Here is a 23573-nt window from a genome sequence, read left to right as displayed (position 1 = left end):
TGCTAAAATGTACAGTTAAAAGTAGATTTCTACTAAAACTTTTAATTCTCTCAGGCAACTGGCATGAAATTGCCATTCCAAAGAGTCAGGTGGTAAAATTCAATGCCATGATCTTACTTTATTTCTCTCTTCTTTGTGCTGCCATTATATAGTGGTATTTTGAACTTATAATGAAATAATTTATTTACAGTAATGTTCTTGTTTAACCCTTCAACGCACTATTTAATTTGAACTGAACACCCCCTAAGTGGTCCACTTAATTTCTTGTTTTTCACAGTTTTGTGAAAACATTACCTATACATACATTAAATGATTTTCTGTTAAGCCTATACTTGTAAAAGTGATTGTATTGCCAAAATATAAGTATACCCATCATAACTTATGAAATAAAGTAATAAAACAGGCCTTGTCCTAAACAATAATCCAAACCAATTTTAAAAACTAAATCTAAAACTGTTTCACTTCACTTATGCACATACGAGTATAAACTCACAATTAGATTTGTCCTGAAACCACAGTGAAAATCACTTTCAAACAACATAATTGCTAAAATTACACTCAAAAGTAACATTATGAAATAGTATGTAAATATAACCAAACAAATAAACAGCTAAAGACAAACAATAACATCGTCATGCCAGCAGACAAAGTCGCGACACCTTGATCGATGTTTTTCGTCTACTATAAACTACATGTTGAACGGCTTTCGATACATAGGTATCGATAAACCGATAGTTCATTTCATGTTCTTTCCAACGATGTATAACTCTAATGTATTACACCGAAAATAACCGAAATATATTCGTTATAAGATCGGACTGCGCGATGCGTACAGCGTACGTCGCGGGCCGAGTTCAGCGGTAAACGCTAGACGTACGGCGTACGTCGCGGTCCGTCGAAGGGTTAAAAAATGTTGTACTGCCATTTGCCCTGGATTTATGTATAAAAATGTAATAACATCATTCCATTAACAGTGTGGCAGTCTTTTGTTATTCCAGTTCCTTTTGACTTGAATTGTGTTCAAGGAATTATTCGAATCATTTAACTAACGCTGTAACTAATGTTTACCAAAGACAATATTTTTATGGTTGAACCATTAGTTTTTTATGCTACTATGAAGATGGCAGAAACAAGATTTAATTAAGTTTAATTTTTTTAAATTTACTCAGTGCTGGTTTAGATTATTAATATTTATAATACATCCCACTCCTATAGAATTTAATAAACTTTACAATATGTATAATATGCAATAGTTCTGTTTGAATATAATTGTTGGAATTAGAAACATGTGGATCACCCATGGCAGATTGTGATCAAATAGATTCAGCGTAGTTGCGCTAGAAGCACACATTTTTTATCTTTACCAGGATTACTCTAGGGCGCATTTGTAACACGACAAGGAGCAATGAAATGGAGTAAAATTTGCCAACAATCTATATGCTGTTCATGTTAGCGTCCTGAGTGATAACAATTAAGTTGGTAATTGGTGGGGGGATTGGGATGTCAGTCAATACAAATAATTCAACTACAAAAACTTGTAAACATTTTATTAATAAAATCGAGGAGTTTAAAAGTAAAAACACTTAATTTGAAAAAGTAAAAGTAATTAAATACTAATTAATTGTACACAATTTTTCAAGACCAAATTTTAAATATACTAAAAAGTAATGATGTGATAAAAAAAATACTGAATTCAGTTTGGAGACATAACACTGTTTTCTAAAACAAATTATTAGTGTAGGCATTAGTTGGATTTATGTTTTTGTGATGGAAAACTTTAGGTACTTGACCCTAACTGATTTTTGAGCTTTATATTCAAATCAGAATTGTTTCATTTATAATCATATCCTACTTACAAGACAAAATTATTAACACTTTATAATTCTGTAACAAGGTAAATGCATACAAGTTTATTGCAGGTTGAGTTTGGACCTAGTGCCAGTAATGACAGACCACCACAGTTCTCCAGAAACATTTCACACTGCCCCCTCCCCCTCTCCACCCGCCATGTCTGACAGTGGAGTGGGTCTCAACCAGCGCTGGGATGATAGTGATGACGTTTCCAGCAACGATAGTTCCTGCAAACACCAGAGCTACAGACTGCGGCACCTCTACAGCAAGGTAAACTTCAGATCAGTTCTCTCTGTAGAAGCTAATCTTTGGTGATGTTATAAATACCTGAAGTTTTGAATACCTGCCTTTACAAAAATGGGGTTCTTCACATGGTCCAAACTGATTTTAAATCCAACATATCAATCCAATTTTACATCAATCAATCAATTCTTTATTGTCATTAAACAACATACAACATTGTAATAGACATTGTCAAATAGGTACATAAAATATACTCTATGCTAAAAATATAAATATAAAGGCCTACATAAAACATATAAAATATTAGACTAGAATGGTAGGCTATGTATTGTTAAAACTTAAGGTCACTCATGTCAGCAGTTTCCCAGTCCTCAACACAATAAAAGGCTTTAATTTTTAACCAATTTTGTAAAACTTTTTTAAAATTATGTACAGTAACATTCCTAGCAGCTAATGGTAACTTATTAACCCTTAGCACGCCGTAGACGGAATAATCCGCGATGTTGTTTGGTCTCATAACGCCAAAGACGAAATAATCCGCCGATCGATAAAAATATATTTTATTACTGTTTTTGAAGTTTATAAGTTCAATACATAAGCCACAATACAAAGTAATCTACTGGCTTGACCAAATAATCCAGTTGCAGCTGTCAGCTGGCCGCAGTAGGTAAACAGTAAATTGTTTTGTTGCTGGCAGCTGTTCTCCCACTCCCGTCTGTACGCCGATGACGATACTATCCACCATTACCGACTGTCAGTGGAGCACGCATTGTGCCTTTGGGAAGTGTTCTTGCGTTGTCATTCCTTATACAAACAGTTGTAAAAAGTTATTGTTACCATGTTTTAGGTGTTATAATAAAGATTTTATTGTTTCTTTTCTGTTGTGTAATTATGGCTGCAAGTCATGTCCTGAGACCCCATGGCTTCATCCCGATTTTTGTTTTGAAGTTTACTGTACAACTGCCTAAATCTATTATTATCAGAACTTATGAAACTAATCAAGATCAGCATATTAGACTTTATTTGTTTTCTTATCCTTGTACATAGTTTTCATATTTTTCATCACATGCATTTGATTACTCTGTAACTTAAATTTGATTTTGATTTAAATATTCCATTATTATGAAAAAATGTGATTATTTTAATGCAAGTACTACATTATTGTAAAATTTATTTTTTTGTGTGACTATTAGTCATTAGGAATGAATAAAAAAATTAGCTTTAAGGAATTTTCATTTTTATTTTTTCACCTTAAATGAGCGTAATCTAAAAAATTACTAAATTTATATCGGCGTTCAAAGGGTTAAACAGTTTGACCCCAATGTAACCATAACTGTGTTGTGTTTTACTTAGTCTAACATATTTACAATCAATTAGGCCCTTATTTCTAGTGTTATGGTCATGGCAACTACCTCTTCGGTTATATTCATCCAAATGTTCTTTAACATAGATCAGACATTGAAGAATATACATTGAGGGAACAGTAAGTATGCCTAGCTCTGTAAAATGTGATCTACAGCTATCCAGAAAGCCAATACCTGAAACACATCTGATTGCTCGCTTTTGCCATTTAAAAACCTCCTTTGCACCAGGGGTGTTTCCCCACAGGATTAGGCCATACAATATGTGCGAGTGGAAAAAGGCATAGTATGCATTTATGACTAAACTGTCATTTGTGTACTGTTTTAGCTTACTTAGTAGGAAAACTACTCTAGATAAGCGAGTACACAAGGTACTTGTGTGATGATGCCAGCCCAATTTACAGTCTAATGTAATTCCTAACAATTTCACAGTCTTATCATCTAAGTTACGGTACATAAACTAAATACAATTTCCTCTGTTTTACTATTATTTACAGACAATTGATTGGCACAGAACCATAGGTTAGATCTCTCAACCATATAGTTTTTAACAATACAGTTAGTTTCAGAATTAGCGCTTGAAGTTAACAGTGTCGTGTCATCTGCATATAAAATACATTTATCAGGGATAAAAGCAGGTAGATCATTGACAAATATCACAAACAGAAAAGGGCCTAGGACAGAGCCCTGAGGTACCCCACTTAAAACTCTTAAAACATCAGATTTTTCTTCAGAAATGTTTACAAATTGATATCTATCAGTCAGATATGTCTCCATTAACAATAATTCTTTTCCCTTAATGTTATAAGATTGTAGTTTTTTAATAAGAACATTATGAGGAACAACATCAAAAGCTTTACTTAGGTCTAATAGCACAGCAGATGTTTCTTTTTTGGCCTCAAAACCACTCATTACATGTGATACAACATCTTCCACAGCCTTAATAGTAGAAAAGATTTTCCTAAACCCATATTGAGATGGGGATAACATTTTGTTGGCTTCAAAATAACACTCTAGTTGACTTTTTATTGCACTTTCAATCATCTTAGATATTACAGGAATGAGTGAAATAGGTCGATAGCTATTAGCATCCTGCCTATCACCCTTCTTATAAACTGGTACTGTAACTGTTATTTTTAAACACTTAGGGTAGGTACCTTCATGTAGAACCCAATTAATCAGGAAAGTTAGAGGATCTACTATGCTAGAAACAATCTTTTTAGAACAAAATTAGACATACCATAGACATCCTCAGCTCTAGAATTACTTAAACTATTTACAATTTTATTTACATGGTCTACAGTAACTTCTTTCCATTTAAAAACATTTGGAGGAGGTGCATTCCATGTTGACAATAATATATCAATAGGATCAGAGACATTATCATGACTTGTAGTACTGTTAACATTAGGCCTACTTCCTACATTCATAAAATGAGTATTCAAAGCATTGACAGAAATAGGTATAGGCCTATCATACTTATTTGTTGAATTAGACAGCCTTCCACACTCAGAGTTAATGATATGCCAAGCTGCTTTACATTTATTTGTAGCATTCATAATATAGTTTTCATTTGCCTGTTTTTTTTGCTATCTTAACTTGAGACCTGTAAATTTGCTTTAACCTCAAGTAACTGATTTTGTAGTTAGGATTAACAAGGGACTTATTTTAATAGATTAACATTATTGATCTAATATTTTTCAACTCAACAGTATACCATTTCTTATCTATACAATGAGACATTACTCCAGTTAACGGTACATCATTAGGCTGCGTAGGCTTAGTTTTAATTGGACAGCAAATATCAAAACAGTATTTTAAAGTTTCCATGAAACAATCAAATGCATCTTCAACCAAATTGTAAGGCAATAGCAAATCTAACCAATTAATATTATTGAGAATGACCTTAAAACTATTTACAGTGGAATCATTCAGTAGCCTAAAAGATTTATTCTTACTATTCATTCCCTTTGCACTGTCAGTACCGGTACCACCTTGATGCCTAGTATTAGGCTCAATACTTAATATTAATCCCAAATGATCTGATAGATGAGGCTGTTTTACCTTACAGTCTACATCTTCATAGTGAAAATTAGTAATTATATTGTCCAAACAAGAGCTATGTCTGGTAGGCTCAAAATTTAAACAAAAAAATCACAAGACCTTAGCCTATCTAAGAAACCTCTAATCTTAAGATCACTGTTCCTAGGGTCAATATTAATGTCTCCAGCAATTACAACTTTGCTGTTTTTGTACTTATAAGACTTATTAATAAATAAAATACATTTTTCAAGTTTGTCAGTAAAAATATTTATGTCAGAGTTTGGGGCACGGTACACTGCAACCACAATCAGATTAAGGTCTGGGAATGCCACCGCCGCAGCTTCAAATTGTTGCTCCTCACATAACTCCTTGACATTAATGCAAAGAAAATCAAAAGTAAAGTTAGTTGCCACATAAATGGATACTCCACCATGTTTTATGAAAGATCTGGTAAAACTTGTAATTAACTTGTATCCTGAAGGAACATAAAAATTTAACTCTTCCTGTGAGCACCAATGTTCGTTTAGGCAAAGAATGTCACATTGAATATTCTGCAGAAAGAGCTCCAATTCAAGCAATTTATTTTTAACAGACTGAATGTTCAAATGATATAAAGAAACATCACTTAAGTTAGGCGTAGGCCTACTTTTAGTTGAGTCAAGTTGTTTATTTGTATTGTAAGTTGATCCTGCATTAGTTTTAGGCACTAAGTGAAAACCCATCTCTAATCTTTCTGGGGGGGATCTTTGTTTTGCTCCAAAAAATAACTATTAGGCTTGTCAGATAAAGTAGCCACTAAGTTAAAGCTTTAGTGTTTGAAGATGAATGCTGCTTGTTTCAATAATTAGGCCTAAGCCTAAATCTTGAAACAAAGACTTCATTAGGCCAAAAACTAGGTGAGAAGACATCATTTAGTATAGTTAAGGGTAGGCCTACCTTGAATGACGAATACTGGTCAGGGTATTTCGGGGTTAGTTTTTCAACTACATAATCCGCTTTCTTTTTGTCATTTAAAAAGTTCTTCAAATCAACACATTCAGTTTCTGGACTCAGTCTTGAAACAAATAAAAAAAGTTTTCTTACCAGTAGTTTTTAGGCTATGCTCACTTTCTAAAGTTCCAGTGATATCTTTTTACAGACAAAATAATTTAACTACTGATATTCTGCAATTGAAATTGTTGAGTTATCTTCACGGATCTGTATTGTAAGCAATATTGTTATGAATAAAATGTTATTAATACAACATGATGTTTCACAGGTAAATCACAATGAGGTAAAATCAGATGATGAAAACATTTCGAAAAACATGAAACATTTAATGCAGAAAATCACAAAGCAAAGGCTGCACATCATACGCTCCTTAGAATCTGACCTTGACAACATTGATACCAACCAGGAAATAAGTGTAAGTGTGGAAATTTATTGTTTATCACTGATATTTAAACTTTTATAGTTTTTATCGTAAAAATAATAATCGACAACTCAGTGAGACCTGGATGTATTGAACCTCAAGGGAAATACAAAACTTCGATATATTGAGAATTTGGATATAATGAGGTTCAATATATCAAGATGGTTTGGGACTGGCATTGATGTATATTGGTTTAAAAGTATTGATCTATTATTCATTGTATCAAGGTAAAGTTGGCAGACTTCAATAGATAGAAGTCCACAACAACTATAATAATTATGAGTACTTAATGAGGAAAATCTAGTATGAAATTATAAGAAATATTGTACATAAATTTAAATGTATTAATTTTAACGAAATGTACAGTATTACAGTATAAATGAAATATTCATTTAACAATTTATATAAATACAATGTATATAAGCTTACAAAGTATCATACTACATATATTTAATGTGTAATATGCTATTGTAATTTAGGCTTACGAAAAAATTACGAAGAGTGCAAAAAGTCTTGTAAAGGCTGTCCTTTCAAACTAAGGGTCTGAGTCACTTCTCTCCATATATATTCAGGACTAGCAATTTCATTGTTATCCATTTCAATAACTAAACAGACTTCTTCAACTCATTCCTCATCCTATCCATTTTCCTATTATCAATAGTCTAAGCAACAGGGTACCAGTTTTTTTTTTGTTCCAGGCTGCAGAGTAAATTTTTACTATTCTTAAATATTGTCAGGTTTGTATCCCTAGACGAGATCATGGGCAGTTTTTCCAACCACTTTATACACACAATGTCATAGACACTCGTGCTTTCATGGAGAGAGGGAGAGATAGGGAGAGGGAGAGGGAGAGAGAGTGCATTCGCTAGTATACCACACTCCTCTGCAATGTAATTTTTGTTCTTATTCTCGGTGTTTAAAGTCTCTGTAAGTGAAAGTTTATCTTAATAAAATAAAGTTTTTCATTTTAACATCTCACTTTTATACAACATATTGTCATAGTTGAAAATCTAACACACACAGTTGTAGTTACCATGGGTATATAGTTAACTTACATTCGCTCGAATCACGATAATGTCCAAATCAAACTGATTGTGGAGTGGTGATTAATCACTGGCGATAACAGAAAACAAAGGAGTGTCGGTGGGAGAGGTTTCAAGGACATTAAAAATACTGTACTGTACTTTGCTTCGTTGCACTGATAAACTAAAACTTCGATATATAGAGGTTTACAGTAAACAAAATTAAAGGTAAAACATTTTATGTATAGTGGTAGAATTAACATTGAAGTATATAATATTCAAGGGAAATGACAAAACATTGATTTATCTGGGAATTCTATTTATTGAGGTTCAATATGTCAAGGTTCCACTGTACATAATTGTAGTTTAACTTGTGAATTTGTAATGGTTGTTATAATTTTTTAGGTAAACAGTAAAAATGTTATTTTGTCAAAGGTTCTGCAAGACCTCAAACGGGAATATGTCAAGCTGGAAAAAACGTTTGAAGGACGAGGGAAGGAGAACATTAGAAGTTCAGAAGAATCAGATGATGCGTCTACATCTGCTGAAGAATCGTAAGGGTTTAATAATGTATTAATTTAACTTATTAATAGTTGGACATAAGTAAAGGTCATTACATTAACATAGGATACTTTTTGTTATTATATTTATCATTCCCATTTTGTTATTGTTAAATTGTACAATAATTGAATGTTTCAATAGCTATAAATTTTAGTGATTTACAACTTACTACCCCATAGACTATTATATTATAAAAGGCTATGGGTGGGGGGAGGGTCATGAACCACATGTTTGATCATTTCTGGGAAATCTCAATTATAGTACAAAATTACATTTTGTTGCTGAAATCTTTAAATTCTCTAATTATGTCCATTACCATTCATATGAAATATGTTTTAGAAAATAAGACAAATGTTTCAAATAACTATCATCAGCATCAAAGTGAGTGCGGATTTCAACTGAAAATTTTAATTTATTTTTGCATATTTATAGGCTAAATTTAAATTCATCTGGATTTAATATGCATAATGTAAACAAAGAAGTGTTGAATCTAGTTTAAACTCTTAACTGTGAACTATGCCAAACAATTGATTTTATTTTGGACTTCTCAAACAACCCAGATGTATAATAAATATTTATATTACTGACTAGCTGAATGGATTTGTCACATTTACATTACCAGTTTCTTAAAACGGCTTGGCACCAGCATTATACTGTTCTCAGAATGTTGTTTCTTGTAATACTCACTAGAAATGCCATTCAATGCTAGTCACAGTATGTGCTGTTTGCAATGCAGAACAGTAACTAATGTACATTGTCTGAAGGTCATATGGTAGATGAACATTCATTCTAAAATGTCTTACAAGTGTTTAAAGTTTGAATATTTGTTTTATTAAATTGGCAATTATAATGTTTTAGATATATTAAAGCTTTGTTGGCAACCCAGTATTAAATGACTAAAGTAATATAGTAAATAACAAGAATAGTTATGTATATTTCTCCTGTTGTTGTCAGGAACTCTCTGTGTGGAACTGTGAAGTACGACAGCACCAAGCACATATCTCACAGTCACAACCCCATCATGTGTCTCTCCACACAGGACTTCAGCCCAATCTGCCGCTCCTCACAAGACATCCCTCACCATCGTCTTCTCAGGTAGCTGACTCAGGAAACTTATTTTGTGATGAATTGGTTCCATTGAGTTTTAAGCACAATATACAAAAAATATGTATCTACTTAGTTCTATGATTCTCAGTCTCTAAACTGAAGACTGGCATATAATGATAACAATTATCAAATCCTGAATGTTTTTCAAATCTGATTTTTGAATCCTAATAACTTACTTACCATAAGTTGTATTTTAGTAAAACTATCACCAAAACAATTTCTGCTATTCTTAAATCTTTTAATACCGCCAAATAAAATAATATTTAGGAAGTAGCGAATTTCTATAAATAATCACAAGTCATATCCTTTAAATTTTGCTTTCTTTTGTAGATTATAAAATGAGCGTATAGAATATATGTATTTTATTTGAACAGAATATATGGAATATATATATACAGGGTGAGTCAGAAATATGGTAAAATATTTTAAGACGTGATTCCAGAGCTAAAAATAAGAAAAAAATGTTATATAAAGGTAGGTCCGGAAACGCTCCATTACTGAGTAATGGCTGGCGAAAGATTTTGCTTTGTTTTCAGTTCACCTGGTGAAATTAAGTGATTCTGAAAGGTTCTGTTCTTACTTTTTAACTCAAATAAGATGGATTTATAAGGAAAAGCACCTGAAAAATCAAATAAAACTACTCTAGAGGTTTTAGTGTGAACAGTTTTTGAGAAAAAGTATGAAATTTGCCAAAAATCTAATAACAAAAATACCGTCTTAAATGTTTGATGTCCAATAACATTGTTAAATGACCCATAAACAAATTGTTTTTCCTAATACAGATTGTAGAGAATTTAATTCTGAAAACAACCATAATAAGCAAAGTTAACCAAATGTGTAAAAAAGTTATGAAATTGACTCCCCACGTATTACACTACACAGCAATTTTTTGCTGTTTTATAATAAGGAATGAGTATCTGATTGGTAACAGCTGGCAATAATTAATCATTTAAGCAACAACTGTTTAAACATTTTTAAATAATAAATAATCAGCTAGGCATTTATTATTAGATGACATATGTCACCTCATTGTTGAACAAAACAACAAACTGTAAAGATACTATGTGCTTGTGTTAAGTATTTTAACCAGTTATTTCCATCTATCTTATTAGTGATTTTGTGTTTTGTGTTCCATTTATTAAAAATGGACGGTAATATTCATGTGTATTCAAACTCTGAATTAGCAGACATGTATTTTAATGTATGGTTTGGGACGCTGCAATAGTACTTCAGCAAGACGTCTGTATCAAGAGAACTTTCCTAACCGCAGGTGTCCAAGCGCAAGATTTTTGCCACTATTCATCAACGCCTATCTGAAACAGGTTCTTTGAAGTCTTCGAAGCATAGTAATGCAGGCATCGCCCGATCATGTAGGACTGTTGAATTAGAAGAGTTGGTTCTTAATGAAATTTCTGATTATCCTGAAAAGAGCACTAGAGAATTGTTACTACAGTTCAATTTCAGCCAATCTAGTATTCGGAGAATACTACACGAGTACCAGTTAAACCCATACCACTTCCAGCATGTCCAAACTCTTTTGCCACGAGACTACGCTCCCCATGTTGTTTTTGTCGATTTGTTGTTGTTGTTCTTCTGTTAAAATGTGCTGATCCAAACTTTTTAAATACAATTTTGTTTACCAATGAGGCTCACTTTACAAGAACAGCTATCATTAACTTACATAACAACCACATTTGGGCAGACAAAAATCCTCATGCTATCAAACCTAATCGCCCACAACATCAGTTTTCAGTAAATGTTTGGCCTGGAATCTAAGCAGATCATTTAGTCGTATTCGTGCTTCCTCCCAGGCTTAATGGCGTGGTGTACTTGAACCTTTTAAGAGACGAGCTACCTAACCTGCTTGATGATGTACCTCTGCATTTTCGCCAAAACATGTGGTTTATGCATGACGGGGCACCTGCGCACTACTCTCTGGCTGTTCGTGGACACCTAAATGAGAGTTTTACAAATCAATCGATAGGCCTAGGTGGACCAGTTTCATGGCCAGCAAGATCACCTGACTTAAATCCTTTGGACTTTTACCTTTGGGGACATTTAAAAACATTAGTCTACTCCTCCCCAATAGATACAATTGAAGAACTCCGATTAAACATTTCTAATGGAATAGAAACCATTAAGCAGACACCTGGAGTTTTTGAACGGGTCCGAAACTTGATGAGAAGACGCCTGAACGCGTGCATTTTGAACAATGGAGGTCATTTAGAGCATCATTTTAATCTTCCGCAGAGACTTAAACCGATTGTAGATGTTTATTGTATTTAAAAATAAAATTTTGAACCAGCTGTTACCAATCAGATACTCATTCCTTATTATAAAACAGCGAAAGTTTGCTGTGTAGTGTAATACGTGAGGAGTCAATTTCATAACTTTTTTACACATTTAGCTAACTTTGCTTATTATGGTTGTTTTCAGAATTAAATTCTCTACAATCTGTATTAGGAAAAACAATTTGTTTATGGGTCATTTAACAATGTTATTGGACATCAAACATTTAAGACGGTATTTTTGTTATTAGATTTTTGGCAAATTTCATACTTTTTCTCAAAAACTGTTCACACTACAACCTCTAGAGTAGTTTTATTTGATTTTTCAGGTGCTTTTCCTTATAAATCCATCTTATTTGAGTTAAAAAGTAAGAACAGAACCTTTCAGAATCACTTAATTTCACCAGGTGAACTGAAAACAAAGCAAAATCTTTCGCCAGCCATTACTCAGTAATGGAGCGTTTCCGGACCTACCTTTATATAACATTTTTTTCTTATTTTTAGCTCTGGAATCACGTCTTAAAATATTTTACCATATTTCTGACTCACCCTGTATATATATATATATATATATATATATATATATATGTATATATTGCTAATATGTATTGTAAGCTTAAAGTTGTTGAAAACAATTCCAGATCATCTCTAACCATCATAAAACGTATTAAGGTATAAAGTTACATACTTTTTTATATACAGAATATTTACATACAACTACATGAATTATGACTAAACAAATCAGTAGTCGTCTGTTTGTTACCTCTCAGCAGCTAACGACCGTGCTTAGATGCAGCTTATCCATAGCAGTGCATGAACTTTTGTTCTCTTAAAAGAAACCTCTGAATGTACTTGGTTTTAAAAGGACCATTATGCTACTTCCGGAGTAACAGTATATTCAGAATGGGTAAGGTTTGGGTTAGGGACCACCTCCTGCCAAGATGTATGAGGAAGGGTTTTGGGAACTAATCTCAGTCATGTCTCCTTAGAAGAAGGGCAGGCCAGCTCTGAATCAGCCTCTCCTGTCAAAACGAGCAGGAGTGGCACGTCCTTATGTCTTGGCTAGCAACTGCCTTTAACACTTTAGGTTGAGCATATTTTCAGAGAAACATTTTCTTATTTTCATGTAAAGAATGCAATTGCAAAGTATTTTGATACTGTGTAGGAACACACTTTATTGACTGCTTCTTAGATGTCACATTTTAGGCATTCTATCGTTCAGAGGCCACACATATTAGCGCTAGCTATGCATCTAAAATTCTTATAATATGAGGCTAAAGTTTAAAACTATGTTATGAGTAGGTAATTGTCTAAAAACCGGAAATGTATAGACAAGGTTTTAATGTCCCAGTGCTAATAAATTGTTACATATAGGATTATCTGTAATCTAAAAATAATAGTTATATTTTATATTTGATATTGATTTTCTTAAGGGAAAATATACTTTCAAATCAATTCCAGCTGTAATAACAATTCCTAAATAAGATTTATACAATTTAAATAAGATGGCAGTGGTAGATTTATACCTTAACTTTTTTTCCAGATATTGGTAGTTGTACTAGTTTGAAATGAAACTTGTATAGCTCAAAATACCACAATATAAGGCACGGGCCATGGTAAAATTGCTGTAACAAATTTAGTTTTTGTTTCTGACTTAGGGTAGAATGATAAATAGATCTAACCAATTTATTGATTTTATCTTTAACTTTACATGTAAAAACTTTGTAATTTAATTTAATATTAAAATTATTTGTAAAATTATGTATTTGGCTGACCTTCTCACATCCTCCTCCTGAATATTTTGTAGTTAAACATTGTTTCTTAACAGTTTTGTGTATTTTTGTAGGAGTAGAATGCAGTCTCCACTGAGTCCCATCATGAATCTTTCTGTTTCTGTGAGTATTTTGATGTTTCTGTAAGGGAATTTTCTAGAAATTTGTTGTATATGTTAGTAATAAATATCTTTGTTTGAAGTTATGTATTCTAAGTAGATTTTGTTTACAAAATCAGCCTATTGCAATTACCCTCATGGTACTTACTAAAAAAGGTTTGCATAGCTTCACCGAACGTGACCCACAGACCACAAAACCACTCCCATTAGAAATGTTTTATATAATACACATATATTGTTATACAGGGCATTCATAAAAGGGTGTCACAAACACCCTTTTATGTATATATAGATTGTGTTATTTTCTTTAATATTAACAAGATGGTGTCTGTCAAATAATAAAAACCAGTTTAGTCAGGAGCAAAAAACAATTGATAACCTCTCAACTGTGACATGTATGGCGCTCCCGGCTTGTGCTAGTGTGGTTGTGCTCGCTTGAGTGACTGAATGATTAAATGTACAAATGTAAACTAAGACTGCTGTTTTATATATATATATATATATATATATACCTTTTTGAAAGAAAGTTCGTAGTTCAGACCTTGTAGAAAATTTGGTGTTATAACAGAGATTAATTAGATATTATTTACATGGATGGCAAATTAGGTCTTAACTGTAACTTATATACCAATCCAAGCAATGTAACAACCTCATCAGCTTACTTACACTGACACTGAATTAGCACTGACACAAAGTCAGGTTTATGAATTTTAGCACGGATCTTATAGGATAACACTCAAGGTCACTTCATTTTCTTCAGGTGGTTGTCAGTATTGACTGGATAGTGTCTATATAACGCTAAGTTAGTTTTATTTTACTTATTATATTTTTAAAATTATACTTATACCACCTTAGTTTTTCAATACCCGATGTTAACTGGGTTATCCTGTGTTATTTTTGCTTACCATTAATTAATCAAATCAACTGATTTTTAAATGTTTTTTTTTGGAAAGTATTACAATTTAAATTAGAATGTGGTGTAGCCAAGTAATGATAATTACGAATCTGGACTGTGGCTTGTTATATAAAGTATATTAATAGTTCTCTTCTTAACTTTGAATGCTTAAAAGGATTATACTCAAGTAAATAATTTTAAAATTTTTACTTTCAAGGAATAATTTTCATTTGCATGTGCTCAGAAGTTAGGTTGGTGTGTGGGGCTTCTGGTATACTTGCTATATAATTTATTTTAGAATAGTAGTGAAGAAAGTTTTTGTTGGAGCTAGCCACTCTCAGTAATAATATGTATCACAGATGTTAACTTGTAAATCTAAAATTTAAATTAAACAACGAATGCACTATATTATCTATAAGTTAAGGATTACACTTTATTTGCCTCACTTCACTTGGTAAATGCATAGTATTATTGAATCTTGACCTAAAACTATTTTTCAGAGCCAATATATGGACCATTTACCTCCTTACAACTTCTCTATGGCGAGGTCAATGCCTTCACTAAACCCATCTTATGGTAAGGAATAATGCATTTTATTGTTATAAAACATTTTAAATTCATTAATTGTATGAATTTTGTACTCACGCAAACAGTAATCATATTAAAACACAATTTTACAAGGTACATAGTGGGATGTTTAAACTATAATTGTTGTCACTGACACAAATCAAATCAAATAATTGTTATTCATTTAATACAAGTACACTGTACATACACACGTCAGGCAATATAGCACAAAACGTGTAGAATTAGGACATTGATTGATAAATGAATTTTTCAGCCTGATTCTAAAGGAATTAAACTCCACTTCATTTTTAATGGACGATGACAATGATTATATACTTTAAGTGAGATTATAGGGTCTCTTGCAGATGTTGCAGTGACTTGCTCTAATAATATTAAATTCTGATTATTTCTTGTAGGGCATGAAAGAGTAAATACTATATAATGAAAAAAAGTAGATGTGTTGCGAAAGTTGAAAAGTTCTTCCTCACAAATATACAGCACTCACTCCACTAACTTGGCAAAAGTCATTCATTATATTGAGAGAATTAAAAATAGCTTTGCATCAATCATGGCCTTTGAGTTGTATAATAGCTTGAAGACACCACTTTTGTATCCTGAAAACTGGCTTTGGAAGATAATCCCTACAAGATTATACCGTACCTAAGAATAAATTCTGTTTAAGAAAAGTACACATTCCTAAGTACGTTATGTTGCAGTTATGTGCTTAACATACTGACGTTAAACTCCTGCAACCAAGTCAACATGAAAATCCCAGCTAAGGTTACTGTCTATGTAAAGGCTAAGTAATGTAGTGTATACAGAACATGCAACGATGAGTACTTTAGAGTCAAAGCATTATAACGTTTATGGTCTTTCCTTTTATTGAGTAAAAATTGTATTAGGAAAGAATTTTAATATTGATTGTTAAAAGATGTAGGAAAAAAATCACGCATCATACTCCTTTAAACTTACTGTTTTTTCAGCTTAATATCACCTGCTGAAAATTGAACTAGTAGGGTACTGCCTGTCAATTAATACTAAAAGAGGTGTAATAGAATACCATGAATTTCCTCATACTCCATTTTATGTAGCTATATTTCAAGGCTGACTGAATAAAGTGATGGAAGATTATGGATTATGGAAAATCAAAATGCCTATAGAGTTACATTTGTTATCCAGAGATTTCAAAATGGAACTGATTAAACAAAATATTGCTAGGGAAGTAGATATTCTTTTGATTAACTTATGTTGTTGTAGGCTTAATTGATGATTAGTTTGGAAAAAATTACAGTTTTTTGCACAATATTGTTTTAAGAAACTTTGAAAAAACAACACTGAAGTTGGTATATACTTTCCTACTTCATTTTCTCCCTGAATTAAAAAAACAGGGTCAATTTTAGCACATTTATTGATACAGGAAATGTGCAAGAAGTTTTAGAAGCATTTACTAGATGAGTGATAACTACAGCAACACCTGAGAAAGAACTTTTGAAAACTATACTGAACACTGTCCAAACCAGCAGGGTCATTCCATTTCAAATTAACCAATAATTTTGGAACTTGACCTCTTAGATTTTGATGATTTGTTGTATGGAAGTCGTAACTCCTCAGACTAGTTAAATTACAAAATTTTACACTTTTCTGTCTTTTGGTTTTTGAATGACAGGCTTTTAAATACCTACAAAAAGACAGTTTTTGGTTGTCTCAGTATTTTCTACACAATGTAGCTAAAAAATTGTTAAGTTTATGAGCTCAAATTTGTGGCATTGCATTTCCACTTGAATGCGCTTTACTTTAATATATCACATAATTATGTTTTGTAGAAACCTCCCGAAAACGGTTCAAAACAATGTGTTATTTACGCTATAACTGACTACACAAATGCAAAATTTCAGAATGGGATGTAAATGTGTTCTTATTAAAAAAAAATATTTTGTTCCTGGAGTACACACCGTTTTTGTATTGCTATGTACATTAAGTAAGGTACTGTGTTCTGCAATCAATAGGTGTGAAATTATCTCCCTTTGCTAATCAATGTTTTACATCATTTGGTTAATACTTATAAATGGTGTAGGAAAACATTTGTATGTATATTAATAATACATAAAATGTTTTAATCAAATGCTAATCTTTAATCTTTCAAAAGCTTTTATTGCAATACTCTTTTTGTCTTATGGTGAACAATACAGTTGCACTTTTTGAACCCTATACATTAATTACAAGAGTGGTTTCCTGGCACCTATAAAACATCTCTTCATATACACCTTTTGAGTGTAAAATGTTTGTTCTATACATGTTGTTATATTTTGTCTCAATAGGCTGCATCCTAGCATCCAAGAATTTTCATATGCTACTGTCACTAAAGCAGAATTGATATATCTCAAACCAGTTGGAGTTACTTAGTACACTAGCATTATACATTCAAGGGATTCATCCTGACTGAAATAATTTGATTTTCTGAAAATGGTAAAAATTAATGAAACTTGTTGTGCCTACAATTGCCTTTGATTCACTAAGCCGAGAAAGCAAGTGTTTTAAACCTCTTTGTTTCTTCCATTCCTACAGAACTCAAAAGTCAATATTTCTAATATTCTCAGAGCCAAAATTATAAAGTTAACGGGGCATGAAGACTTTTTGGTCATATGTTATTTTTAAACTGGCTTTAGCGGCTAACTCTTCTGTCAAATATTTTTCATAAATTTTAAAATTTGTAATAAATTATATATGTATAAATTTAGAAGGTTGTAGTACATGGTACATGGGGTGAGTGATGTTCAAGGCTGGGATGAGGCAGAGGCAGGACTAACAGTGAAGGTGCCCACCTATGTGTTGCGAGGGGCTGGCAGTTCCACACATTATGCCTACGAGGTGAGACTGGCAGTGAATGGAGAGTGCTGGGCAGTTCTGCGTCGCTATAGCCGCTTCCGTGAGCTGTACGTTCACATGAAACAGAAATACGGCTCGAAGGTAAGAATTGGTTATACAACATGTTTAGCATATATGAATATTAGAAACTCTTCTTACCTCCAGAAGTTGTTTAATATATAAATAGGTATATACTTGTACCTCTCACCATATTTATTTTTACACAGGATTACTTGAGTTTTCAAATTAATTCTTCATCTTAAAACTCACTTTTAAAAATTTAGTTAAAAACATTTGTTTAATAATGCATCAAGGGTTTAAATGTTACATTTAACACATCCGCCTGCAGCAAACGTGTTAAACGTTGCAGAACATTTCATGGTGCTCATGTTCAGCTCAGATAAACTGACGTAAACTGTTCAAGGTAATCTTTAATCGTATATTAATCTCATTTTTTTGCTGTATATACTTTTGTAAATAAAGTTATTTTAAAATGTGATATGACTTATAGACACACTGTGTATTTTCTACAAATTAACATGTTACATGTTAAATCCATTTATCACTTTTATCTTAACAAGTACTCAGAATATTACTGATGTTTTCACTATTAATTGAAGCTTTATTTATTTAAAACATTGGTAAATTTAAAATTCCAATTACATTATTGTGTTTAGTGATCAAAAGAATATTTTAAAAAATTAAGAAATTAATGATTTGAAAAAGTATGGATGTGTACTACATATTCTGGATACAAGGCGCTACTATGCATATATGTATTATATGCTGAAAATCTGCTATGATGACATCATGACTGTGGGGATCTGGGCAAAACTCGTGATCCTAGGGTCAATGGAAACTAGTATAGCATTTAGCTGCTAAGCCAGTTTGTTTGTTTATTTTTGTGAAATAAACTTTGATTGGACAAAAACTTAGTTTTGTACTATCCTTACAATACTACTTAAAATGCAGTTTATTGTAATTAAAAACATTAGGCAATCTGAAGGATACTTCAATAAGCCTCTTTCAATAACATCAAAATAACAGTTTTTACATTGCAGCAAAACAGTAGATTTCACACGTAAATCTTCAATTGTGGGAAATTCCTTACATATAGCCTAAGTTGTTTTTAAACAAAACACTAATTATTTACTTGTGTAAACAAGACCTATTTTATGATTTCCAGATACACTAATTTCTGTCAAATCAAGAAGTCAAATCATCAAAAAGGTTTATGTAGTTATTACTTGTATACTATATTTGAATTATGGTCACTGTCAGGTGGTAAAATTATTTCAGGCAAGTGAATTTCATGTTGATTACAAGACTGAGGTTTAATCGGACTTACAGTTTGAAACTTTGTTCTGATTCAAAACACAGTGGCATAGTTCGGTACAAAGTAAATCACCACCCGCCCGAGTGACATACCACTTGTGGCGAAGTGGCAGCCCTCCAGCCTGTGGGTAGCACATGGTTTCAGTGATTCTGTTAAAACTAATGGCCAGTTTGCCTACTCAGAGGGATCAGAAAGCCTTCTAAATATTTATATTTTTTTAATCTGAGGGTGCTCATATTATAACGCATCATCTGTAACAGGTAGCAGCTCTAACTTTCCCACCACGTCGGCTGTTTGCTCGACAAGCAGAGTGGCTTGCACAAGAACGCAGACCCCAGCTGGAACGCTATGTACAGTCCTTGCTGCAAGTGGTGGCTGACATACCCGGCTCCCCCCTCCACCGCGAGACATCGAAGAGTGCCTTGCTGCAGCTGTCTCCATTCTTCCGTCGAGGAGTGTTTGAGTCTAGCAAGTACGGCACTAGTTAACTATCTAAATCTTTGTCTCTCATTTTCCTCTCTATTTTATTACAAATGTTCAGAATCTGTTGAAAGAAAATTTTGTTTCTTAATTTCTTTAAGCGTGTTTTTATTTATTTGGTTTTCTATGGGATTTGTGTAATGTGTTCACATTGATTTTTATATTATACAGAACACATTTTTGTTTAATTCTTCAGAATAGTTTTTACGCTTGTTGTGTGTCAAAAGTATTATAATTTTGTTTTCATTTAAAATAATATTTTCTTGCTACCTTTTACAGGATATTCACATGATACAGTAGATGTGGGTAATTTAGTTATTATTACATGCTTGTTATACCAAATGAAAATTGAAAAACCAAATTGAGTTAAATATCTGTAAATAATAAAGTTTAATTTTATATGTAAGTGATATTTTATAAAATTTTAGTATATGTAAATATAATATAAACTACTTTGAAGGGATTTGAAGTAATAAAAATGTTTAAAGGTAATATTTTAAAATATGTTGCTCTAAACACATATTGTTGTATTGTGGGGTTCTGCTTACAGATAAACCTTTAATCAGATGAGTAAAATACAATTTTGTTCTTTATTCTTTACAAAATTATAGGAAATGTATTAAAATGGATAATATACTGTATGAGTTAAAACCGGAACTTGGTTTTTTCATCTAAGTGCTAGGAGTAAAGGAAAGGTATATTATAGGTTTGACTACTATGTGTATTAACCCTCGACCTGGCAAATGCACAATATGACAATAAAGCCGTTTATTATGCACTAGCACCAATCAAAATTTGGCAAGTCAAATTTACTCTAGACATTTTGGTTTAAAAACAGTCATTTAACCAAAGAATAATTTTCTAAACATATTTTAGTTTTTAAGGATTTTACCACTTTCTACAGATGTAATGAATATCTTTGAGGGATCAGATATAGTTCTTAATGAATTGTTTACAAATAACCTCAATCTGTACAAGTAAATATAAATAATCATAAAATGATTCATTGTACCTTTAATTATTCCAATAATTAATATTGATAATAATAATGCTTAATATTGATATATATCTTTATATATGACTCATATGTTAATTTGGGTAAAAGTTGTTTCTTGAAATGAAAATCTCATATAGTCTTTCATCTTAAGATACAGGTATAATGCACCTATACATTTTGATAGTACAATCTTATAAAAAATTGTTCAACAAATTTAGTTAGACATTTTTATTTAAATTCAAATAGGCTTAGCTAAACTTTAACTATTGCTTGAAGTTTTCTAAAGCCAATATACAATGAGTAATATAATTTTTAATCTTCAGTAATATGTATAAGTTTAATATAAAGCGGAAGAATTGTGAAAAATAAGATTACCAGTATAGGAACGAACACTGCCAGTTCGAGGGTTTAAAAGTAGCTTAGAGTATTTTTAAGAAAACAACTTGCAATGTAGGGTGGTGCCTGACTAACTATGGAATGCGGTGCTTTGAAAAGGTCTGAACATAATTTTAGAATGGTGTACAAGTTGATACTTTTGTGACAATAATATTATAAAGGAATTATATTTTTTGCCTTAATAGTGCTTTTAATCCTCTTAATGTTACCTACCTGTGCCTAGAACTGGAAAGTTCTACTGTTTAGATATGTATTTTGTCTTCAAGGGGTGTGTTTGTTGGACTTGTCTAATTATGCACTAAAATAAATAATTCTGTCATATTTTTATATAAGTGTTTACCAAAGTTTAGTTTTTTTTTTAAATTTGTTTGTGTCTTTTGTGCAATTTTTTATTTGTGTTATACCGTGTAAGGGTTTATATTTAAGTATATTAAATATCAGTTGTATTTTCAAGATGTTGCAGTTTAAAATTTTGTTTTATTAGTTAGAAAGATAGTGGCTGTGTTCAAAACAACAATCATGACAGAGTTTGAGGGATAAAATGATTTTACACACCCCATAATGTGCACAACCTAAAAATTATAACTGTGATATATCTTGTAAACTTGTATAGTTAACTTTGTTAGTTTATGCCATTTACCTTAACTATTAACCAAGACATACATTTGACGTCTTCTGAACATGTTCCTTATTTGCTTCAATTTTTACTAGTTTGTCATGTTTTGTTGTATATTTTTGGTTTATATCCATTCAACAAAGCATATAACAATTTGTATGAGTTTATTTTTAAGTTGAGTAATTTGCGTATTTTTTTACTATTTTTCTGTTACTTAAAAGTTAAGTTCATTGTCAAGTATGTAACAAGGAAATATACACTAATGACATTATTTGTCAGACTTAGTAATATATATATAATAATAGTGCTTTTCATGTATCAAGACTTTTATTTATTAAGTAGGGTCATAAGGTTAAATGTAATCTCAGTTTTAGTTATTACTATGATATTTTTAGTTACCTACTTTCTCAACAGACAATATAAATATATCTTCACTAGCTAATACATAATCTGAATATAACAGCTTTTCAATGACGTAATAATTTACTTATTTAACTTTTTACTTCCAATATTAACTTTAAAATAATTTATTTAATTTTCCTGTAATGAAATTTTTTAACTTTTCTCATATATTTAACTGGAAGAGCATTAAAGATTATAAATAATTATCATTGCCATTGAGTTGGATTTATAAATAGTTTAAATTTGAATAAAATAACTGCAATATATTATTTTGTGAATGATATTGTACAAAATGACTTTGAAAACAACCAGCTCAATCTTGCTAAGGTGTCAAGGGACTTAAATTGAGCTTAACAAATTTGGGCTAGTATTTTATTGAAATTAAATATTTTCATGAAAACCTAAACATATCAGAAATATACATGAAATAAAAATCATTTGTTGTGGCATATATATACAGAATTAGTTAAAACTGTGAATTGTTGAAATATTGTTTTATGTTTGGTTTTAAATCGCTAAATTATATTTGAGAAGGATATTATGAAATGTTACTCAAAATAAATTGACTCAACATTTTAAAGTAGTGAAGGGTTAATTCCAATACTCAATACCACGGCTCTTTTCACCCAATCGCTTTACTAATATTTTCAACTGCAAAATATTTAATTTTGTACTTGAAAATATTAGTAAAGCGATTGGGTGAAAAGAGCTGATCACTAAAGCGTGTTATTGTACAGTTCAAATTTCTAAATTTATGCATCACAGGGTATCTGCTGTGTGTATGCATGGATTTTGACTGCTCAGTGGTAAACAAACAGACGTTCGCTAATTTTGGTTGATTTCGTAATTTGTGCACTTTTATATGTCATATTGATACGATTACCTCTATGTGAGTATATGTATGTTTTAAAATGGCTAAAGATGATTTGAAATTTCTCGATGGACCCTGTTACTGGCCAGATTTACTTTATCTGCATAATAAATGTTGAATTCAGAATCGAGACCACAATTTTGCTACTGGAATCAGAATTGAATAATTTTGGTTTTTGCCCATCACTATTTATATGTATTTATAAAATAAAATAAAATAATAATTTTATATATTTTTAACTGTTTGGTATAGTCATATGTACTATCACTTAAAACATTTTTAGAATCTCATTAGTATATATTTTTATTTACAAAATGTTTAGTACAATTTTATTGAATCTGAATAGTTTATAAAAATCTTCACATATCAC

At 31.5% G+C, this 23573-nt stretch overlaps 1 protein-coding gene across 1 annotated transcript in view; it reads left to right on the top strand.

The window, feature by feature from the left end:
- The window catches only part of LOC124373969 (kinesin-like protein Klp98A), a 114273-nt gene extending 91869 nt beyond the window's left edge, over window positions 1-22404 (top strand). The window contains exons 19-26 of the mRNA XM_046832280.1: window positions 1920-2121; window positions 6757-6903; window positions 8367-8485; window positions 9447-9587; window positions 13734-13782; window positions 15174-15249; window positions 18020-18207; window positions 19702-22404. Coding sequence (XP_046688236.1) covers window positions 1920-2121; window positions 6757-6903; window positions 8367-8485; window positions 9447-9587; window positions 13734-13782; window positions 15174-15249; window positions 18020-18207; window positions 19702-19929 — 1150 coding nt within the window. The 3' untranslated portion in view covers window positions 19930-22404. The remainder of the gene's footprint in view (window positions 1-1919; window positions 2122-6756; window positions 6904-8366; window positions 8486-9446; window positions 9588-13733; window positions 13783-15173; window positions 15250-18019; window positions 18208-19701) is intronic.
- The last annotated feature ends 1169 nt before the right edge of the window (window positions 22405-23573 follow it).

Source organism: Homalodisca vitripennis, chromosome 1 (assembly GCF_021130785.1).
Source record: "Homalodisca vitripennis isolate AUS2020 chromosome 1, UT_GWSS_2.1, whole genome shotgun sequence".
NCBI lineage: Eukaryota > Metazoa > Arthropoda > Insecta > Hemiptera > Cicadellidae > Homalodisca > Homalodisca vitripennis.
The sequence above is the reverse complement of the archived record's forward strand: the minus strand, read 5'-3'. Positions and strand labels throughout refer to the sequence as shown.